At 36.7% G+C, this 23791-nt stretch overlaps 1 protein-coding gene across 1 annotated transcript in view; it reads right to left on the bottom strand.

Moving 5' to 3' along the window:
• The window catches only part of DYNC1LI2 (dynein cytoplasmic 1 light intermediate chain 2), a 53228-nt gene that overhangs the window by 9122 nt on the left and 20315 nt on the right, over positions 1–23791 (bottom strand). The window contains exons 6-12 of the mRNA XM_074203115.1: positions 18489–18582; positions 16221–16356; positions 11017–11128; positions 6104–6163; positions 2795–2836; positions 2060–2177; positions 268–384 (exon numbers count right to left, since the gene is read on the bottom strand). Of these exons, the coding sequence (XP_074059216.1) occupies positions 268–384; positions 2060–2177; positions 2795–2836; positions 6104–6163; positions 11017–11128; positions 16221–16356; positions 18489–18582 (679 nt within the window). The remainder of the gene's footprint in view (positions 1–267; positions 385–2059; positions 2178–2794; positions 2837–6103; positions 6164–11016; positions 11129–16220; positions 16357–18488; positions 18583–23791) is intronic.

Genomic DNA, 23791 nt, shown 5'->3' with positions numbered 1-23791 from the left:
TTCTAGCTCTAAATCCTCTGACCTATGGTGAAAAATTCTGTAAAAAGAAGCACTTAAAAAAGTGGGCCTAACGTTGCCAAATTTATCATTTTTGTTAAATTAGAATTTTTTAATGTGTTGAGTTTGTGTAATATATGTAACTAAATGTGGTCCAATTCAACCATTAAACAGAAAACAAAACAAACCCCCCAACCTTCCCCCTCCTACCCCCCCAAACCAACAAAAACCAGTCCAACATCAAACCCAAACAAAAGGAAACTCTGGTACCTGACTTTTTGGCTGAGCCTTGAACTCCCCCAGCTCCAGGACTGCCAGGAGAGCCAGTCTTTTTACTCAAGAGGCTGTTAAAGAAGCTGGCCAATACTCCTTCACTTGCAGCATTGTCTAAAGAAATTCAAACAAAAAAACAGAGAAACCTGTTTTCAGTTTGGAACTTGCGACTATACACTTTCTTACATAAGTTACACATTATGATATCTCCCAATGCAAGAGCAATGTATACTGGAAAAGATTTGAGGTCTTTTGTGTGGATGCTATTTGTTGACTGTGATCAAAAGCAGCTCTTGTGACAAGGACATTTATGTGACATGGCCAGAATGTCAATTTTTTATTAGTTTTCACCAGCACTGAAGTTCAGCCAACACTGCATGTACAAGAAAGAGGGTTTTCCAATTCAGGAGCTCGAATGCCCAAACATGACTGAATTTGCTACTTTCTCATATGTAAAGCACAAATGCACACGGGAGGAGAAGCAGTGAAGGACTACAGAGAAAAACACTGGATTGAGAAATCAAGTTCTGCCACCTACCAACCCAGGAGATCTTAAGACAAGTCACTTTGCCTTGAGTTCCAGTTTCCTTTATCTGCCAAATGGGGATGATATTTGTCTTACAAATTCTTCAAAGGAGTATTTGAGACTCATGCCAAACTACCTGAGCCTGGTGTTTTTATCTTTTGGAGGATAATAATAATTATTACTATCTATCCCTATGGGAGTATTGTGAAGAAAGCACTTGTAAACCACAAGCTAATATTATATCTGACCCACGGCAAGCTTCATTAAAGGGGATTCTGGGGTGGAGAAGGTTAGAACACAGCTCTGACAAAAGACTGTAATTGATGTCCAAGGCACAATCTTGCCAATTTGCAGAGCCTCAGTCCTGTAATGAATTTTTTGATCATAACAACTTATGAGAGATACCTAAACAAGGCACAGAAGGATAGTGATTTGCATCAATAGAGCAAGCATCCACACAAATGAATGCAGCATCTTTGAAATATGGAAGCTGGTATCCTCCAACATAAAAGGTTATGAAGATTCTATCACTATGCTATAAAGCTGCTCAGAATCTTTTTTTAAAAATATGGGTTAAGTGACTTGCACAAAGTCACACTGCTAGTTAATTATTAAGTGTCTGATACCACATTTGAACTCAGATCCTCCTGGCTCCAGGGCTGGTGCTCTATCCACTGTGCCCCCTAGCTGGCCCCCCTCAGAATCTCTTTTGCAGCCTGTAACTTATCATAAACTGTGTATGATCTTGCAGGAGGCCCCTGTCCAGTACAGTTAACCAAACTTGATTATACCATTATCAATCAATAACTAGATATTAATTATTATTCAGTAAGTGTTGCTGGGCATTAGTGGGGCACACCTGTAACCCACAGGGGATGCTGGGGCTGGTGTGGGGGTGTCTTGAACTGGGATCTCTGATCTCCAGTAGGCCATGGGAACTAGATATCTGTAGTAAGTGTGCCATCCATCTGGGGTGGGGCGGGAGAACCACAGGGAGTAGGAAGCAAACTTCAACTTATCGTGAGAGGTTGAACTAAATAATCTCCAGATCTTTTTTGCTTTATTCACTATGCCACCTAGCCACCCCTCAGATCTTTCTAACTATAAATTCCATGAATCAGAAGTAATATTTCCCTTTAAGCTTCAGGTTAAATATTTAAGTCCAATAGAAGAATGTAACAGAAAAAGCATTGGGTCTGGGGTCAAGAGGCCTGGGTCTAAGTCCCATGACTGATGAGGCCCTGGGGAGACTCAAATACATACTTTTAATATTTGGATCGGGCTTCTTGACAGATGCAATTGGTGAGGCACTGGGGACATTGGTGGGTCCAGCTCGGCCCTGTGTCCTTGGAGAGCCCGTAGGTCCTCTAGCAGGAGATTCCTTAGATCAAAGACAGGTTATTTAGTGTTAACAGAACTTTGAAAGACAGAGAATGCAAACTATGAAAATGCATTTTATATTTTGCATTTTATAATTTTAGAAAAATTCTACTTCTATGGGCTGTTGATCAAATCATTTATCTTTTCTGGGCCCCTGTGTCCTCCTCCTCCTCCTCTATAAAGACCTGGAGGGAGGAATGGATGGCCTTGGAGATCCTTTCCTGCTATAGAGCAATGATCTTACAACAATGATTCTATGATCCATACAAAAGGAGGTCTATGTTAGGTAGTTAAAAGAGAACAAGCCTGAGAACCACTATGTGACCCAGAGTCTGGTTTCAACTAGTCAGAATACAATTTTCTAATTGCCAAATGAGAAGAATGACACTTGTCTTTACCTAGTCCTCAAAGGAATATTGTGAGGATCAAATCGGTTAAATCAAGATACATCAGAACATTTTTAACTCCTATACAAATGCAAGGTATCCTAAGAAATAACAAAAATCTGAAAATAATTCACCTGATTAACAACACTACTTATAATTTTTACTCTATTTGTCTACTGTTCATCATATTATACAGAGGATTCTTCTTCACTGTAGCAAAAACAATACTTACTGATGCTCTTGTCGGGGTGGCTGGTTGTTTGGCAAGGAATGACTGCAAAGAGAAGGACTTGTTTACTATCAAAAATCAAACACTGTCATTTTGCCATAAATAAAACAAGGTAAACTCTTTAGGAAATGGGCTTAAATGAAACACATTGAGCCCTACACTGGAGATTAAGGAGAATTTTGGATTTAAGTCCTGGCTCTGCCTGAGGGTAAATCCTGCCTCTTCATAAAATAAGGCTCAAGTCACTTCCAGCTCTGTCACTTGGTCAGAGATGTGTGGATCCCTAAAGGGGCTGTGCTTGTGCTCTTCTGTTTTCCAACCACAGTTTCCAAAGGACAACTGTAGTAAAGGGGTGTGACCTGCACTGACTCAGGAGACCAAGGGCCAGGACTGTTATCTTCTCATCTATAATGAGAAGGGATGACAATAGCAGCCCCCGGTTTCAATGGATTGATGTAAGGAAACTCTTTGCAAACTAGAAAGCACCATAAAAAGATGAGCTATTTATTACTACATTAAAACAACACACAAACTTCCTTTATCCATGTGAAGACAGTGGGAGAGATTTGCAGGCTAACTGTCCAGCCACTATAGTAAGCAACATACCACAAGCATCCTTCAGCAGATTCTTATAAGACAAAAGGAGAAAACTAAAAGGAACTCTTTGCATCTTATATACTTAAGGCATATGTTTCTAATTGAAGACCCTAAAATTTCCTGAGGGATTAGTTATTACATATAATGCTTTTGTTTGGTTACAAGTAGAATTTAAAGACTGTGCAACTTCATAATTTATGTCCAGGATCACTGATCATAGTTGCTCAATAGCCCTTTTAAATATCATATATTGAATTTTATATAACTGAATATTATATAAAAGATGAAAATATAGCATGGAATAGCAGAAAATACAATGGCCCTGGAATCAGAAGCCTTGAGTTATGGTCTGAGCTATGTATGACACTAGGTAACCGAAGGCACCTTCCTTCAAGGACTCCTGATTTTGTCCCTGTAGATATTCCCTGCACAGAGAGAGAAGGAATGCTGATGTACAAATTTTAGCAGATAGTCTCCTAAGCTGCTATTGCTGGGATAATCCACTACTTTGGAATCACTTCCAACATTACCTTTGTCAGAGACAAACACAAACTATTGGAAACCTTTCCAAATAAGATCTTTCAGACCTTACAGTCTTTAGGGGCCTAAAGGCACCCTCCTAACTAGAAGGAGGGCCTGCAGAAGTGGAAAATATTGTCACATGTAAATTATGGGATAGCTAAACCTTGAGCATGGGTTCAGGATTTTATATATGTAAATTAGACTGCTGACCCTCTGGATAAACCAGACATTTTCTGGTTTAACAAATAAAAGGTTTTAAAAAATATTTAGTTTTTTATTTGTCAATTGTTATTTCAATTTCTTAAATATATTACATATCAACTTGCTAACTTTCACCACAGGACAGTTATAAGGAGTAAAACTGAAATTTTTTTCCCTTTACAAGGCTTAAATTCAAAATAAAGAAAATGCCAGTCTTAAAAAGTTGAATGATAGAAGAGTCAGTGCAAATTTTTACTCACTCTTAAATTACATGTCTATTTTAGTTAACAATAAATCTTTAACCACAAGGACTCATTTTACAAGTCAATCCTTATAGATTTTTTAAAACACACTTCCTTCAGTCAGTTATTATCAATATCTGTATCAGGTACAGGATTTAGATAAAGTAAGAAACAGTAAGGGGATGTAAAAACTTCAATGTTCTGAGATTTCAAATGAAACTTGAGATGTCTAATTTGAGACACTTCTGATCGCACTGCTCGATAGGATTAGAATCATAAAGTTTGACCTGGCTTTTATCATATGGATTAATTACTGGAAAAGTAAAATTTAAGTGACTATATACTAAATTGTAGTGAGATCTGTTTTGTAAAAGATTTTAGCAGAGACATCTAGAATCTCTATAATTAACTGGAAACAGAAAAGCAATACCCTGCAGAATTGCTCTGAGAACAGCCCATCCCAGATGTCCAAAAGATATTTCCAGAGACCAGACAACTATATGGGACATCTGAGATCCAAGATGAAATGTACTGATTAAATGGACATTAGAAGTGCTTACTAAGATACAAAGAGATAATGGTAGTTAATACTAATGATCACTATTGTTATTACTTTGGCTTTTTCTTTCACAGTATTGGTTTGCTAATTTTTTTAGGTTCCTTGATGACATGTATATCTCCCCTCTAATATTAGTCCATGGTTTTAGATATACTTACCATGGTATGTGCTATGATTAATCAATCTTATTGCTCTTCAATTAACTTCTCAGGGAAAAACTATGATAAGTTAAAGGAGAAACCAATTATCTAATTTTAGGTGACCCTGTGGTTTTTTCCTCTGCAGGCAAACAACCTGTTATCCACTTTTAGTAAATAGGCTCTCATTGCCCTCTGTCTTCTTATTCTTTTTAGACTCTAAATTAGCTGCTATGTCCTGTTCTGAACTTGCATCAGGAAAGCCTTTATTAATGAACCCTACTCATAATAAGCATGTTAAACATCTTAATGAATTAGTTTATAGATAAATGATCTATGGGAGAGGTACCTCCCATTAATCAAAAGGGAAAATTGATTCTGATTCCATTTTGTAATGGATTCTATCCTGTATCATTCCCAGTATATTATAAAATTGCCTAATTCCTGTTTCTTTGTCTCCACGTTCAGAAAGTTAAATTGTTCTGTAAATCATCTTAATTTCAAAAGAACCTATTTTTTGTAACATCTTACTGACAATGATGAACTCTAATCTCACTAACAAGCTTTGCAAGATGCAGGTGAGCACCAGGAAATCTACAGACTCTGCAATGAGGGCTGTCCTTCAAGAATGTCTGGACTTATCACTGTGATCCTACCCAATGGATTTCCACAGCAATAAGATGAAAGGAGAAATTGTGGCTATTCCTGTATGACTTTCCATTGCTTTCTATTGTCTATGACACCCCAGATTTTGTAACCAGTCATATTGCTTTATATTTCCTGTCTTTTGTTCTCATGTACTTCCCAAAACTCTATGAAGGCTAGTAAGCCCTGCCTCATGGTCTTTTGATTGAGGTGTCAAGACCCTTTTATTGGTAATTGCTAGCCTTACCAATGGATTCAATGTGTTCAGAACTTTATGCCTGCTTTATGCCTTACTGAAAATTACAGATGATAGTATTCATGACCCGTATGCCCCAGGAAGGTTGTAAGCTACAAAAAGTGACTATTTGTAATGCAATGCCAATTGACTTAGAACATTCAGTGCCATTACCTGCTGCTTCATTAGAAATACTTGCTCATCTTCTGCCGCCAGTTCTTTATCATGGACCAACTGTTGAAACAATATGCTCACTTTCAGTAAAAAATGCACAAAAATATCAAATCAGTATCAAATAATTTTCCAAAAAAGAATAGGGAGTTTCAGTTATACTATGCATCTAGAAGTCACCTGACAACTAAAGAACCTAAACCTTCAGTCAAAAGTAGCTTCTCGGGGGCTGAGCCAAGATGGTGACGAGAGGACCGTCTCTTAGGCGCTCTTTCATAAAACTTACCAACTAAGGACTCTAACTAAATTTTCAAGACACAGAACCCACAGAGGAACCCAGTGAGGCAGTTCTCCTACTCAAGGTAACCTGGAAAAGAGCAGAAAGGCTCTGTTCCCCCGGGTTGGAGGGGCGTCCCGCTGGAGGGGTGGTCCGCCAGAGCGAAAGAACTTCAGCCTCCCAGAGGCAGCCCCAGGGCCCTGGGAGCCGAGGCTCACAGCAGCAGGGGAGTTTCCTGACCTACGCCCTGGGGAGCACTGGGCACAACTTGGGGGAACAGCGGGGGGGGGGGGACACCTCTGCCAGAGTGAGCAAGTGAAGCCCAGCCCTCAGGGCACACAGCCAGCAGCATGGCCAAGGCAGTTCAGATCCAGGAAACAGAAGCAGGTGGAGCTGGTGGGCATGAGCCCATTGAACCTAGGGAAGGGAGTGAAGAGAGACTGCTGAGCTCTGTCCTCTGCCCCTGGAACAGGACTCTGGGGCTCTGACCACATTCAGATCCTGATCCCAGTCTAGGCCCCCCCACAGAACAGCAGGGACCCCCACCTCAGCCCCGTAGCAGACGGGGGCGCTTATGGTCATTCACAGACCAGGAGGGAGGACAGAGCCTCACACACTGAGATCCTTGTGGGAGTGTCCCAAAAGCTCAGGAAGCACCCCAAAAATAGGCTTAGGCTGGGAAAATGAGCAAGCAGAGAAAAAAGAGGAACACCAGTGAGAAAAACATTATCTATGATCCCAAGAAGGATCAATATACTCAGTCTGAAGATGAGGAAACACAAGCTCCTGCAGCTAAAGACTCTCAAGAAAAACAGAAATTGGGCTCAGGCTATGACAGAACTAGAAAAAAAGACTTTGAAAATCAAATGAGGGAGTTAAAAGAAAAACTGGGAAAAGAAATGAGATGCAGGAAAAACATGAAAATGAAGTCAGCAGCTTAGTCAAGGAAATCCAAAAAAATGCTGAAGAAAATAGCATGCTTAGGTCAAATGGATAAAACAGTTCAAAAAGTTATTGAGGAGAAGAATGCTTTAAAAAGCAGAATTGGCCAGATGGAAAAAGAGATAAGAAAACTCTCTGAGGAGAACAAATCCTTCAGACAAAGAATAGAACTCAGGGAGATTGATGAATTTACCAGAAATCAGGACTCAATACTTCAAAACCAAAAGAATGAAAAATTAGAAGAAAATGTGAAACATCTCATTGAAAAAACTGATATGGAAAACAGACTTAGGAAAGATAATTTAAAAATTATTGGAATACCTGAAAGTCATGATCAGGAAAAGAGCCTTGACATCATTTTCAAAGAATTACTACAGGAAAATTGCCCTGATATTCTAGAAAGAGAGGGCAAAATAGAAACGGAGAGAATCCATTGATCCCGCCAAGAAAGAGATCCCAAAAAAACCAACCCCTAGGAATATTATAGCCAAGTTCCAGAACTCCGAAGTCAAAGAGAAAATATTACAAGCAGCCAGAAGGACAGAATTAAAATACCATGGAGCTGCAATCAGGATCTCACAGGACTTAGCAGCAAGTACATTAAAAGCTCAAAGGGCATGAAATATAATATACTGGAAGGCGCAAGAACTTAGAATGCAGCCAAGAATCAACTACCCAGAAAAACCAAATGTCCTCTTCCAGGGAAAAAGATGGACTTTCAATGAAGCAGGGGAATTTCAAATGTTCCTGTTGGAATGGCCAGAGCTGAACAGAAGCTCTGATCTTCAAATACAGGACTCAGGTGAAGCATAGAGATTGGAGAAGGGGAAAATATGAGGGACTTAATCATGATGAACTGCATGTATTCCTGCATAGAAAAATGACACTGATAATACTCATATGAACCTTCTCAATTAACAGAGCAGGTAGAAGGAGCTTTTATAGTTGAAGCACAGGAGAAAGCTGAATTTGAAGATAAAATATGGTGTAAAAATGGAGTCAGAAAAAAGGGAAATGTAATGGGAGAAAAAAAGGAGAGGGGGAATAGGCCAAGATATTTCATATAATAACATTTTTCTTTATTCCAATGAGCTATTGCAATGATATGGAAGGGAGGAAGGCAAGGGGGAATGAAGGAATCTTCGCTCTCATCAGAGGTGGCTAGGAGAGGAAACAGCATATATACTCAATGGGGTATAGACATCTGGATTAAGAAGGAGAGAAGAGGGACAGGGTAAGGGGGAGATGTGAGTGATGGAGGAGAGGATGGACTGTGGGGGGATAGTGGTCAGATATAACACATTTTCTTTTTTACTTCTTGCAAGGGGCTGGGATTGGATGGCCGGTCCGGGACCATAGGGCCAGGTGGATGCTGAGCCTAAGGGGTGGTAGGGGGGCTCAGGGCTTCTTGGCCCCAGGACCAGGGATCTGTCTGCTGTGCCACTCAGCTACCCTACAGCAGAGTCAGAGTGAAAGGAGAGAGAAAATATAGTACGTGGTAGTGGAGAAATACGAAAGGAGGGAGTTGTGATCAGCAATGGCAATGGTGGAAAATTATGGAAGTAACTTTTGTGATGGACTTATCATAAAGAATGTGATCCACCCATGACAGAGTGGGAGGTGTTGGAACACAGACTGAAGCACATTTTTTATTATTATTATGTTGCATGGGGCAGGGGCAGGGCAAATGGGGCTCAGTGGCCTGCCTGGGGCTGCATAGCAGGATGATTGTTGGGTATCTGAGGCTGGATTTGGACCCAGGTGCTCCTGGCTCGAGGGCCAGTGTTCTGTCTGCCACCCAGCCGCCCCTACTATTTTATTTTATTTTGGGTCTTTTTTTTTCTTTTTTTGTTTTTTTGCAAGGCAGTGGGGTTAGGGTGGCTGTTGTGTGTATGGGGCCGGATATGGACTCAGGTGCTCTTTGCTCCAGGGCTGGTGCTCTGTCCACTGCACCACCTGGCCATACCTACAATTATTACTATTATTTTTTTAATTTTAATTTTTTTCTCTCCCCTTTACTTTATCGCTCAAGTGAGTCTATATTTTTTGGGGGGAGGGGTATTTTGTTTACTCTTAAACAAGAATATTTTATTAATGTATAAAAAACATTTGAGCAAAATGAGAACAAATAAATATTAAACCAAAGTAACTTCTCAAATCAAGTAATCTAAAGGATGATGGAAAGATGAAACAATTGGCTTATAGTAAAAAAAAATGCTGATGTGGGAGAGCAATGCAGAGAGCTGGGTTCAAATTCGAACTCTTAAAATACATTAGCTGCAAGATCAGGCATCTTTAAGATGGGGATAATACCTGCAGTACCCACCTCAGTGTTGCTGTGACACTCAAATGAGTACATAATGTGCGTTTATAAACCTCAGAGTACTACCTAATAGTAGTACCTGCTCTCATGAGAGTTGTTAAGACTGAAAACACCTAACAACTTTTAGGTAGGAGACTTACATTTTCTGCAGAATCAGAGAACATTTATAAATTTTTAAAAATTCTGAACTTAACAACACTAAATAAAATGAATATTTTCTATGTAGAAAGAGGACAGAACAACAAACTGCCAACCTCTACTGTCCATAATTTGCTGAGAATTACATTAATAAAGTTAAAAAAAATAGCTGAGGCAAGCATAAGTGAGGAAAAATTAAAATACATTTCTTTGGTGCAAAACGAAACATCACAAAAACTCCCAAAAAAGTCTAAAAGAATCATTCCCACATGATTTTTGAAAAATAAAGAAAGGCATGGTGTGGTAGAAGAGTCCAGAACTTGAAGTCCCACAGTGACTAGTCATGAGGTCCACAGATACTATTAAAAACAAACTACAAGAAATATGAACTATTATTAATGAAAAGAATCAATTTGATGTTTTCTGCAGTTACTGGACTAAACTGATAATTCACAGTATTCAAAAACTTTTCAGAGATAAGGTTTCCAATAAAATCTTGTTTAATGAGTAAACATTCTAATGTTAGTGTAGAAATAACTGAGTCTGGGGCTCTCCAAATTGGGAAAACAACTTATCCTGCAACATATATTTAAACATTGTCACTAAGAAAAGGTCAGGTTTCCTTCAATGCTAGTTTGTGTTTAAATATTTATTTTTATATGAAATAATTGTGGCTAATGATTATGACTCTGAGAATACATCTAATGGGTGAAAATATTAAATAGTATCTCCAAGTTTAGATTCTACTTAGTAATTCTAATTAGTAACTTGACATTGAAATCTAAGTTTTGTCTTCAAATTTCTCTTCAAAACAAATCCTTGCAAACAACCATGCAAACCTTGATGGACTTGCTCATTCCATCAATGCAATTTGGGGCTCTCTGCAATGGAGAATACCATCTGTATCCAGAGAAAGAACTGTGGAGTTTGAACAAAGACCAAGGACTATTATCTTTAATTTAGAAAAAAAAACTGATATCTTATTGCCTGATCTTGCTACCTCTTATACCTTATGTTTCTTACTTAAGGATATGATTTCTCTCTCAATCACATTCATTTTGGATCAATGTACACCATGGAAACAATGTAAAGACTGACAAATTGCCTTCTGTGGGGGGTTGGGGGAGGGAAGTAAGATCAAGGGAAAAATTGTAAAACTCAAAATAAATAAAATCTTTAAAAAATTAAAAAAAAAACAACCATGCAAAGCTCTTTAAAATAAATATGTTTTAGTACCTTTCTTACAGGAGGTTTTACAATGAAGTCTTCATATGCATCATCTGATTTTACTGTTGTGAAATTTTCATGTAAAATAGCTATTTTCTTTTCATTGTCCCAACCAGCAGGTCTAAAAAGAAAAGAAAGAGGGAAATGATTTGCTGTTTTGCACATAATTTAACATATCAATGAGTTTGAGAAGTATTATGTAAATTTCAAGTATACAGGACAAATACTTGTCACTGAAAGATCATTGAACATCTGACAGTTTTAGGGATTAGAGTCTTACTTCAGTTCAATGGCACTGATACGAACATAAGAATTATGTGGACCTGCCCCTGAAACCATAGGAAAGTCAAGTTCCTAATCAAATGGAGCTCGCACCTTCAGAGAACAGCATTTTACAGGGTGGCCTATACAATTCAACCCATAAACCCATTCATTTGAAATGAAAACCCCTTGGAGAACAAGTCCAGGCTATGCCTGGTCCAAAACAGTCACATGTCAGTCATGGTATCCTGGGACTGAAAGGCAGCTTGCTCTATTGAGGAACTGTTCAAGTTTTGGGCAGTTTTTCCTTATACTAATATGAAAGACATAAATTTAAAATACCTCCTACATCCCTGAGTGAACAAGGCTAATCACTCTTTCCTATTATAGTGATCATATCTTCCCTAAATCTTCTCCTTTTAAACTTAAATTAACTTCAAGTTCCTTCAGATAATCCAACTCCCTCAAAATGAACATGGCTTTGTGTCTGATATCATAGAAAAATGTTATCTCCCCAGGAATAACAATAAGTTACCACATTTCAGCAATAAAAATTCAGAAATATGAGTTAATACATTATAACAGACACACACTGAAGGCAATGGTACAAAAATAGTCATAGAATTGTGCATTTTAAGTGATATGTTAAGTAAGACTTGATTGTGCTGGTATGATTTCTTAGGCAGGTTATGAAATTCCTCTCCTTGTTTGGAGGTTTGGGGAGAGTTTTACTTATAATCTTTCAGGAAACGATTTTTAAAAGGTTGTGACTTCTAAGATGTCAGGATAGTCTGGTGGAAAGGGCACTGGATCAGCAGTCACAGGACCCAATTGTTAACCCACTATTGACTTGTTTCCTCACCTATACAAGATAGGAGTTGAACCAGATGATCTGTAAGGTCTGCTCCAACTCATCCTGGGATCACATGCTTTGCTCTGGGTCACTATTTCAAAGGTGTTAGGGTTGGGTGTACACTCAGGTTTGAGTCCCAAGATTGATGCCAGTGCCTCTCCCCACCATTCCACAACTGAGAAGAACAATGTCCTAAAGTGATAGTGATATAGAGACCCTACAGAGAGTGACACATTTGACCAGTCTTGGCCAATGTTTAGCTGATGGGACCAAACAATATGACTTATCATACCTACGTGAGCTTAAAAATTAGTTTTCTTACTCCTTAAACAAATGAGATACTATTATACAAGACCAGACAGTCCTCTGCATTAAGCTTTCATTTATCCTATGGTAGATTAGGGCAATTTAAAGGAGACAATTGCACTTAATCATTTGCCTTTGCTGTGAACCTAAAAGGATTTTTTTGACTATCTTTTCTGGACTAAAAGTCTAAAAATCAGTCCAGAAGGAAATACTAGAAAATAACTAGATTCATTTCAATGGAGACTGTCAATGAACATTCACCAAGGTAGGTGCTACATATCTTGGCACAGAACCTGGCACAATGATATGTGTATATAAAAAAGTTTAATAAATTTTTGCTACTGATAGACGACTTCCAACGAAGACAAATATAATCTACTAAATTGTTTAAATAAGTTAGGTGGTGGATAGAAAAGTGAGAAGAGCTCAAATCTGGCCTCAGATACATACCAGCTAGAATACTCTGGGCAAAGTCACTTTAATCCTCTGCCTGCCTCAGTTTCCTCAACTATAAAATGGGGTTAACAGCACCTGCAGTCTCAGAAGGGCTGTTGTGAGGATCAAATGAAATACTTGTAAAGTGCTTAGCACACAGAATCAGTCACAAATGCTTAATAAGTGCTTATTCTCTCTCTTTAAATGCAAGCTATAAATCTCCCTAGAAGATAATTCAGTTTTATCATCAAAACATATTACGTATCAAATCACCCATGCCTAGCCCTATTGAAGGTCCTAAGAAATCAGGGAAAATGCCTGTAAATTCTGTCAACCAGAACTATACAATCTGGCAGTCATCTAATGAGAGACCAAAGACTGTAGAAGTGCTCATGAAATATCAAAAGACCTGGAGAAAGGTCCTCCATGCTCTACTTATGGGATAGACAAAAACTGTATATGAGGTACATTCAAATATAGAGAAAGGGATTTTGAATTGGATGAACAAAAGATACATAATTTCCAAACTTCATTTGTATCAGCTCCCAAGAGTGGAAGCATTTTTTTATTAGACTTTACAAATTTATTGACAAACAACAGACTAAATGTTGCTTTGTGTACAATTTAGCTTTTAAAATGATTTCTTTTGGGGGGTGGCTAGGTGGCGCAGTGGATAAAGCATCAGCCCTGGAGTCAGGAGTACCTGAGTTCAAATCTGGTCTCAGACACTCAATAATTACCTAGTGGTAATATAATAAGTGGCCTTGGGCAAGCCCCTTAACCCCATTGCCTTGCAAAAAAAACTAAACTAAAATAAAATAAAATGATCTCTTTCAACCATTTTAACACAAGTCAAATGACTATTTACTATTATCTGTAATACTGAGCAAAAAACAAAAACAACACTCAAACCATTTCCCCATTTCTAAGCAAATCACAATACATTAATATCAGGAACAATTCAATAAGACTGTGCCAATGTGCCATCTTTCTAAGTCTTACTTAAACAATAAAATGGTTGAGATTTTTGCTCTGCTTATTCTAACTACTAGCACTTCCAAAATCACCAAAGAAAAGTGGTAAAAGCAGGCATCCTTCTTTTCAATAGAAAGGCTTCTAATGGTTTTCCATTACAAATTATGTCAGTAATCGGCTTAGTAATCTTTTATTGTGCCAACGTAAAAAATCCTTTTCATTTTCTCTGTGATGTCTTATTTGTTTTATGAATAATTATTGATTTTTCATCAAAAGTTTTTTCTATTGCTAGAAAAATTCTCAAAAGATTTTTGTTAAATTTTCTCATGATTATAGATAATAAATTTAGAGCCAGAAAAGAACCTAGAAACCAACTAGCCCAATTCCTCTTTTTTTGAATAAGATGATGTAAGGTCACACAAGTAAATGGCAAAGTTGCTATTCAAACAGGTCCTCTGACTCTGAATCCAAAGGTCTTTGCATTATTACACTGTCTCCCCATGTTACTCATTTTTTTCTGATGCTGAAAGGGTCTTGTACATATAGCACCAAATTATAATAAATTATTTTAAAACATATGACTATCATAATCATAGATACATGCATACACACACACACACACACACACACACGTATTTGTATGCATTTGTTTTAGCAAGGCAGGGTGGTTTAGCAGAAGATTTGAGTTCATAGCTCACCTCAGGCATTTACTAGTTAAGTGACTAAAGGCAACTCATAGGAGCCTAAAACAATTCTCTCTAAGATGTTAAGCTGGACAGTGGCTGTGGCATGTGGCAGTGAAGAGAATTCCTACACATTATATTTCAAATTCTTATCATTATATAACAAGTGTACTCAGGAAAACCAGTTGGTACTTTGTGGAGGAATGGATTTAGAGTCCCATCTTACATCATTAACCATTATATCATTAATGAATTACAATGAATAACAAACATAAAACAAGGAACAATATTATTTATCTTAATCATTGAGGAAAAGAACTACTTCTATTAATTACTAGTGACAGACATGCTTGATTACATTTAAAATTGTGCAAAAAATAAAAGAATAGAGAGACAAAACATATTAATGGTAAATATAATGGGTAAAAACCTAGCATCTAAAATACATTAAAATATTGTTAAAATTTATACAGGAAATTTCAGTCTAACTGGTCAAAGGATCTGAATAATTTTCAAAAAAAGAAACATGAATTGTTAAATAATTCCTTGGGAAAATATTTAACCCTACTAATAATAAAAATGATGAAAATAAAAACTAACAAGTACTATCACAGTCACTGAATTAGAAAAATTAATTAAGAACAACAAAACTCAAGGCTCGGAGGTTGTGGAGAAATCAACTGTAAAACAGCAGTATTGGGGGGGGCAGCAATATGCTAATACCCAATAAGCTACAAAAAATAATCATCATATTGTGTCTAAAATTCCATTATTGAGATTGCAGCTTGAATGTGTAATCAAAAACAAAAAATGAAGTCTCTTTTCAAAAGATTTTCAGTGATATCATTTGTAATTTTAAAAAACTAGAAGCCACTTAAATGTTCAACAGAGGAATGGTTAAATCATCATATAATTGAATGATTCTGTAATTAAGATGGGTAATATAACAAAAAAGTCTACTAGATGATAGCAGACTTAATTTTGACCCCAGAAGAAGAAAAGTGAACAGGAACAAAAGGACATAGAATTTTGAAGGAGACTAAGAATGTGATTGCAAAGACATTTTGTACACCTAAGTTAACTTAATTGAATATAAATAACTGCAAAGCAAATTTAGTATTTAGTATTATTCTTAACATTTTTAAGGGCATAGGTGAGCAGAAGAATGAATCACCCTTGGAAATCAAGGAAAAAGCAGCTAATGACTTGTCTCTAAATAATAGAGTTTTTAAGTTATTGAGATCTTCACCTATAGTACCCTATTTCATTCTTATATTAGATTTGAGAAGTAGGGAGAATAAGAAATACAGAATCAAAGAATTTGGAACTATAAGGGCCCTAAGAGAAATGGCTTGTCCTCCTAAGGTCATAGCATAGCAGAGCTAAGATTTGAACTTAAGTCTCCTGGATCCAAAGTGTTCTTTCTATTCTACTATATAGACTATTAGCTTCATTTTACAGATAAGGAAAACTAAGGATTGAATGAAGAGAATAGCTCTAAATTACTGACCAAAAAGACCAAACAGATCTTCTGTCTCCTGGTTTAGAGGTCTTCATTATACCATACTGCCTCTGTATAGCCTAATAGAAGGCAGGATAAATATAAGCATAAAAACAAACCACTTGGGGAAACACCACACTTTACAGAGATAAAGAGATTTAAAATGTAAAGAGAAATTAACATCTTTAAGTGAACTTACATAAAAACTGCATCCTTTTCCACCACTAAGGCAGGTGTGGTGAAGTGAAAACCGTATGTTTTATGTACAATATACTTGTACAACAAGTCAAGGTTCTTTTCTTCCTTAACTGATGTATAAATCAAGGCAGCTCCATCTATTTAATTTGCTTAAGGAAAATTGAGTCAATATAAATGTTTAAATCAAGCATGCATAATCAAAACCCATCTAAGAAAGACCTAAAATATTAATCCAGATATAGTGAGATAACACTGAAACTTCTGAAACATCAAAAAGGTAAAAACAGCTATAAAATCATAGAAAATTAAAATTAAAACTAAAATATTATATAACCCAACCCTTCTTTTCTTTGAGAAAATTAAGCTCTAGAGTGAATCAAAGTCATTGGTTGGGGAATTTGTAACAAACTCAGGCATTTGGAATCCCAAATCAGAGTTCTTAATATCCTGGCTTCTTGTCCAAACATTAAGAATCTTTTCACTCAGAATTCTGAAGGTCCAGTTTCTAATGAAAAAAAAAATGTACATATACACTTCAAGATTCCAAGGATTCCTGATTTTGATTGTGGGGCTGTCCTATATGCAGATTGCAATACCTTTTCCAACAAATAGTCTCTGTGAGTTACTATGTCCTTAAAATTCTTGACCTGATAGCTAACTTTATGGTAAAATGTTCCTCAACTATTAATTCATTAGTCTAGTCTTTGGACAACATACCACTAAGAAGATTACCAGTTGGGTAATGCCTATTCAAAAGCTGGAACACCAATGGTACATTCTTCAAGAATTCAGAGTCACCTTTTTCTGATAGTAAGACATGTAAGTAGGTCTTCAATGGAGGAATAACAAAATTCAGATCTGCAAAGAGCTGCAGATATTTCTAGCATGGAATAAAAATATAGTATATATGCTATATATATTTACACATATAAGCTCCCCATTATGTTTCTTTTTCAAAGTTATTTCCTAACTTAGTTTATTAGCTTAGATTTATTTCTTCAGGAAATAATTAAGCACTTCTGACACACATAAAACTATTCCTAAGTCACTAGACCATCCTTAATTGAATTATCAATGCAGTTTATTTAAATACAACCTTTAAATGAACTTTCTGCTAAAGAGATCATTTTTTTCTTCTGACTGGATTCTTTCTGATTGTTGATTCTTCTGACAATTTTCTTATCTTTTAAATCTCATAAAATCAGCAGAAAAACAAACCTTGCATACCATAAATACATCTGGTCTATGAATCCACAAAATAAGCACAGCTTTCAAATTTTTATGAAATCAGACTATTCATACCCCTTATAGCTCTCTCATGCACCATAACACCTAGGCTAAGAAAGCTTCCTGGTAGAGCTCAGTCACCTAACATGGTTCTTAGAACACTGTTTGCTGATCTGTAAAGACCTAAGGCTGCTGTGGATTTAGGGTCTTATGTATAGACTGATGAGAAATCTTCTATAAAAGTCGAAAATTTTGTTCTGTTGGACAAGAACAGCCACAGATAGTGTTTAAATAGAGCATTCCAATTTTCAAAGGAACATGGCATCAGTAGATCCTCACAAGAACTCCCTGAAGCACATTGGAGTTAAATTATTCTGTCCATCTGAAAGATGAAGAAGTCAAAGTGAAGGGACTCAGTCACAAGAAGATGGAATGTCAGAGTTGCATTTAAGCCCAATTTTCTGACTCCACACTGCTGATATTTTAGAACTCAAATTAAGTCTGATCTTCCCATTCTAAAAAATGCTATGTTTAAACTTTAAAAGACACCTAAATCAAGTGATGTTTGACAGCAGAACTGTCAGCTCTCTACTTCCCATTGATGTGTCAATCACCCAAACTGCATCAAAAAAGACCAGTTTACCATATGTGTGAATGAAATGGACAAACCCTTTTCTTTAGGAGACTCTTAATTCTTCTACTTCCCCATCTTTAATGCGATGTGCTATAAACTTTACCAAGTATAACCCTCACAAGGAGAGGGGTCTAGAACAAAGGTATTGTTATTTCCATTTTACTGATGGGAAAAAACCTGAGGCTCAGAGAAGTTAAACACCTAATACTACATTTAATTTTGGGAAATCTGCTATTTTATTGGTAGAAGAGTCCTGATGAGGGAATTCTACTAACGAAAATCTTTTGCAAATTTTTGCAACAAAACCATTTAATCTTATGCTATTTTAAGTGTGCAATTTTGAAGGGTCTCTACAAAACAAAAATAAAGAGGAAATAGCAAAAATGACACCACCTTAAATGAGGATACATTGTAAGCAGAATTTACGGATGTGCGATTGAATGAAATCAAAGTGCTCTTCTCTATAGTCATGTTCCTTCTCTAGGACGCTCACTGCATCACACTAGAAAAAAAACAATGAAGACAGAGGGTTAGAACAGCAGTTCTCTAACTCCATGGTCTCAGGAACCCCTTACACACTTAAAAAGTTATTGGGGACTCCCCACCCCTCACCCCCAGTCCTTTTGATTACGTAGGTTATAACAATTGACCTTTAACATATTGGTAATTAAAATAACAGATTTATTGTCAAAAAGTTTTGACCTCATGGTCTCTCTAAAAAAAGTACCAGGGAACTCGAGAGAACCTATAACACACTCTTGAGAATCACTGGGTTAGTAGCTAGTTCTTATTAACATTCATCAGAATAATCCATTTCAAGTTCTATTTTCTTGTAATTATCACTGAAAGTCTACTGATAAAAAAAAATTACATTACTAAAAAGCTTACTATCCATCTGAAGGACCCTATCATCTCATCAAAGTGAACTTACATAATAAAACAATAGATATAATGGTGGGCAGTTTTTTCTTTAACCATTGAATTATAAATGCTACCTTTAGAAAGTCAAAGATTCTATAACTAGACAAAACTCTTGCAAAAAGCTGAATCTGAATGCTTAATAATAACTGTACCTCACCACATAAGAGTGTCTGCAAAGCAAGCACTTAGCAAATAAGCTCTTAATGCTTCTTCCGTTTATACATGCACGCATGCACCTACACTTGTGTATGTCTTGTATTTTAAAATGCCTTCTAAAACTTTAAAAATTATAAATTTAAAACCATAATGTTCAAACTAACTAAATAAAAATACATTCTCAAAGGTACATATCAAAGCTATTGATGTTCTGATGACAAATCATTTCTGACGTTTTACTGTTTACTTTTTTGTTTAGTTCTTTCTTTAAATTCAGGATACTGGGAGTTGTATTATTTTGTTTTTTGAAGATTGACTTTTACAGAATTTTTCTATTTCTGCTATTACCAAGGAAGAATGTCTTTTGTACTTTCAAGGAATAGATTTCTCTCCTCTCTCATCATACTATGATGTGAACATTCAAATTTTTATCACAGGAAATATTATCTATAATATATCTAAGTAGCATTTTTCTAATGATCTTCCATTAAAATGTTCCTCTAATATTATAGTATGATTCTGATCTAGGAATCTCACAGATTCTAAGATTTGGAGGGTTCTTCCCTACTGGAAAGGTTTTGAGTAATGGATAGCAACATAATTTATATTATCCGTCTAGGTCCAAGTAAATTTAAGTATGAAGGTCCTCATTACTAAATATTGAAATTAACTTGAGCTCTGCATGACTTTCAACTTGTATCTGAAAGGAATTCACTGCACAAAGTTAACTAGGTTCTGCTCACAGACCCACACTAATTAAGGCAGTCATCCCCCTTGGGTATCATTCTGTTAGAAGTCCTTACTAGTCTGGAAGGGCAGTGAGGGACCAGCAAATCCAATCCTACTCCAACCAACTAATCCCTTCTTAAGTCAAATGTATATTTTAGCCTGGATGCCGACTGCAGCTCAGAACTACAAGTTCAAGAAATCTATTTGAGTCCCAGAGGCTCAGTAGCAAGGATTATACCACATGGGCTGTTTTGTCTCTATTCTCATAGGATCATTCTGTAATTTTATATTCCCATCTTTTAACTTTACCTCTAATTTCTGTATATGTTTTTTAAAAACCCAAGTTGGTTATTGAGTTCCTTAATACATTCCTATTGGCACCTCAGGACAAGTTGTCCTTTTCTTCCAAATAAGAATCATTTCTTTTCAGATCTTCAGAATTTAATTCTTTTTTTGCAAGGCAATGGGGTTAAGTGGCTTGCCCAAGGTCACACAGCTAGGCAATTATCAAGTGTCTGAGGCCAGATTTGAACTCAGGTACTCCTGATTCCAGGGCCAGTGCTCTATCCACTACGCCACCTAGCCACTCCCCAGAATTTAATTCTTAAGCAATTTTCATCCTTTCTGGGCTGCAGAATTTCAAGCCATGACAATCCTCAGAAACTTTAAAAAATATCCTTCCTATCTACCATTTTTGTTCTGTTCTTTCCAGAGCAAAGATCATGTTCCTTGGCAGAAAAGACAGAAATAATGTAAATTAAGAATAAAACACTTGGGTTTCATCTCCATCATGTTAACACTGTCCAACCTGAGTTTTTATACACCTATTCTCTGCACAGCTACTCTTACGATACTCTACACTACTTGGGACATATATCCTATTACCTACTCGTTTCCAACTTCTCCAGTCTTTTAAAACTTCTAAATTGGTCAATAACTTTAACTTATATAAATATCAGTTTCCTTAGCCAATATCCCTTTACGGTGGAGATTCCTGGGACTATTTTCCCCACAAAAGTTTAATTCAATGATTCCTACCTTTTTCTCTGAATTATCTAAATTTGCATTCCCAATAATCTATTAGGCATATCAAACTATACTCTTATCTTCCAATCCTAATACAAGTTCTAATATGGAGTGGTCACTTTCTCCCAATATTAACCATGACTTCTATTTCAGCAACTAGCTTTTCTTTATTGATGGAAAACAGTTCCCTTTATTGCTTCCTACCCTTTTAGGAGTAGAAAATTATTATTATAGCAAGTCAGCAACTGTGCTTTTGGCAGAGAAGATAGTCTAACAGAAGTCCAAATAATGGAAGTCCCCCTTCACTACCATCATACATCTCTGCACACATCAGAGTAAAGATGTATTTTCCAACTCTTCATCTACTATATTTCCCCATGTACAAGGCACCCTTTTGTGAAAAATCTGGAGTCTAAAAACTGGGAACATCTTATACAGTAGTTATAGATTTTTTACCTGCATTTCCTGCTTTTTCCCTTTTTCTATTTTTATTTTTTTAGGTTTTTGCAAGGCAAATGGGGTTAAGAGGCTTCTCCAAGACCACATAACTAGGTAATTATTAAGTGTCTGAGGCCGGATTTGAACTCAGGTACTCATGACTCCAGGGCCAGTGCTCTATCCACTGTGTCACCTAGTTGCTCCCCCAACTTGTTTTTGTGCTCATTGTTGGGTTTTTTTTACTTGAATTTCCTGCTTTTTTTTTACTTGTCTTTGCACTCATTGTTTCCCATTTGTTACTAGTGTAGTGGGTTACATTTTGCCATGTTCTGCCCCAAAATGGCTCAGATAAGCTTTTCATACAGTGCTGAATTCAAATTCAAAGTGATACAGTTTGCAAAATGAATGGAAATCACAATGCTGAACATCAGTTTGGTCCTCCTCCAACTGAGAAAATAATCTGAGACTGGCTACAGGAAGAAGAAACCCTACTGAAAACGCCATGGCAGGCCATGAAAAACAAGTCAGCAAAATGGCCTAATTTAGAAAGGAATTGTAAATGGATTGAAGAGCAACAGGCAAGTGGAATTCCTGTGTCCACAAAGATGGTTCAGCAGGAGGCAAGAACTGCTGATGAAAAAGAAATGAGTGATTTCAAAGGAGGACACAATTGGTGCTTTAGGTTCATGAAATGGAATGAACCAAGCACCAGATTTGCCCAGGGAGTGCTTATGATCAACCCCAGACCAGAGCACAGGCAGGAAAGCAGGTAGAAGCCACTCATAGGACAGGGATTGTCATCAAGTACAGATGAGGATGAACTCATGGATGGGAGTTTTAAAAGTGATGAATTATGTATGAATTATGTGTATGAATTATGATGAATAAAACTTGAGTTCAATAACTTTATGTAATGCATTTTTTTTCAAATTTTGGGTCCCCGAATTAAGGTGTCTTATACTTGGGGAAATATAGTATATCCTCTATCTAGGTGTTCTTATAATTTGACTTCTAAATACTTTACTTAACCAAAATTACTTTTTTTTAAATTCCCAATTATCTTATTGCCAAATCCAGTGTCCTTTTTAAAATCATTTTCTTTGAACTGCTGCATTTGACACTATCCTCTCCTCTCAGATAAACTTGCGTGTCTAGATGTTCATGACCCTGTTCTCTCTTGGTTCATATTCTGTCTGATTGCTTCTTCTCATTCTCTTTTGCCAGATCATTATCTACATCCTATGCCTTAACTCTGTACACATACACTCTAGGGCTCCATTGTGGGCCCTCTTCTTTTTCAAAGACCCTCTCTTGAGGAATTTACCAGCTTCCATTAGTTAAATTATCATCTCTCTCCAGATTATTCTCAGATAAAATTTATATAAGCCTTAATGTCTGAATTTCATTCCTATATTGTCAGCTAGTTGCCTCCTAGACAGTTCCAAGTAGATCTCTGGACTCACATAGGCACCATTACAGTTGAGTCCTTCATCACCTCTTCCTTGGACTACTGCCAAAACCTCCTTAATTGTTCTCCCAGTCTCCAGTCTCCTCCCTTCTTCAATCTATTCTCACACAGTTGCATTTTGGTCCTTTTTTGAGAATGAAGGACTACAAGCAATACAGTTGCTAAAGTGATTATTTCTAAAGTATGGGTCAGATTAGGTCCTAATTAAAAAGCTCTATTTTGTCACTAGGATAAACTATAAACTCTTCAGGCAACTAAGGTCTTTCACAAACAGGTTCTAATCAACCTTTCTACAGGATGGACATTACTCTATCTTATGTACTCATGGTTTAGAACTGTAGAGTAAGATTGGAAACATTCCAGATATCTGCAGCTGTATAATGACTTAGAAAATCGAAAACTAACATCCATATTGTACTATACTTATATCTGTTATTCATTTCCAAATTACAATTGAATCTGGCTCTGGGGCACCCAGGAAGCTTGCTTGCAGCTTATGTGTCAAGACTTTGACACCTCTGCTCTAGACAACTGGCCAACTTGGTGTCCCTCATAAATAGCATTCTCCTTCCCATCTCTGAACCTCTGTAGATGTGGTTTCTCTCCCCCAATCCCCACCATAGCCAGAATGCAGTTGAAAAGATGTTTGAAATATTTCATCTATTATCAGTCATAGTAGAAGTGGCCCTTGGATCTGATGATTACCTTCTTTTTTAAATCTTTGTAACAATGAATGAGTTGCTGAATAGGGAAGGAGAGAAATATATCTGAGAAAGAATGTAATATAAAAAAAAGGATCAGTCAAAATATTTCTAAAGAGCTCCTAACTTCCTTTAAAAGTTCAGCAAAAGTGCCATTTCCTCCATGAGTCTTTCTTGAACACTTCCATCTATTAGTACTGCCTTGCATTTACTTGAAATATTTTTGCATTTATTTTTAAATGGACATTTTTTTCCCCAAGTAGAATATTGAC

The sequence above is a fragment of the Macrotis lagotis genome, chromosome 1, assembly GCF_037893015.1.
Source record: "Macrotis lagotis isolate mMagLag1 chromosome 1, bilby.v1.9.chrom.fasta, whole genome shotgun sequence".
In the NCBI taxonomy this organism is placed as follows: Eukaryota; Metazoa; Chordata; class Mammalia; order Peramelemorphia; family Peramelidae; genus Macrotis; species Macrotis lagotis.
The sequence above is the reverse complement of the archived record's forward strand: the minus strand, read 5'-3'. Positions and strand labels throughout refer to the sequence as shown.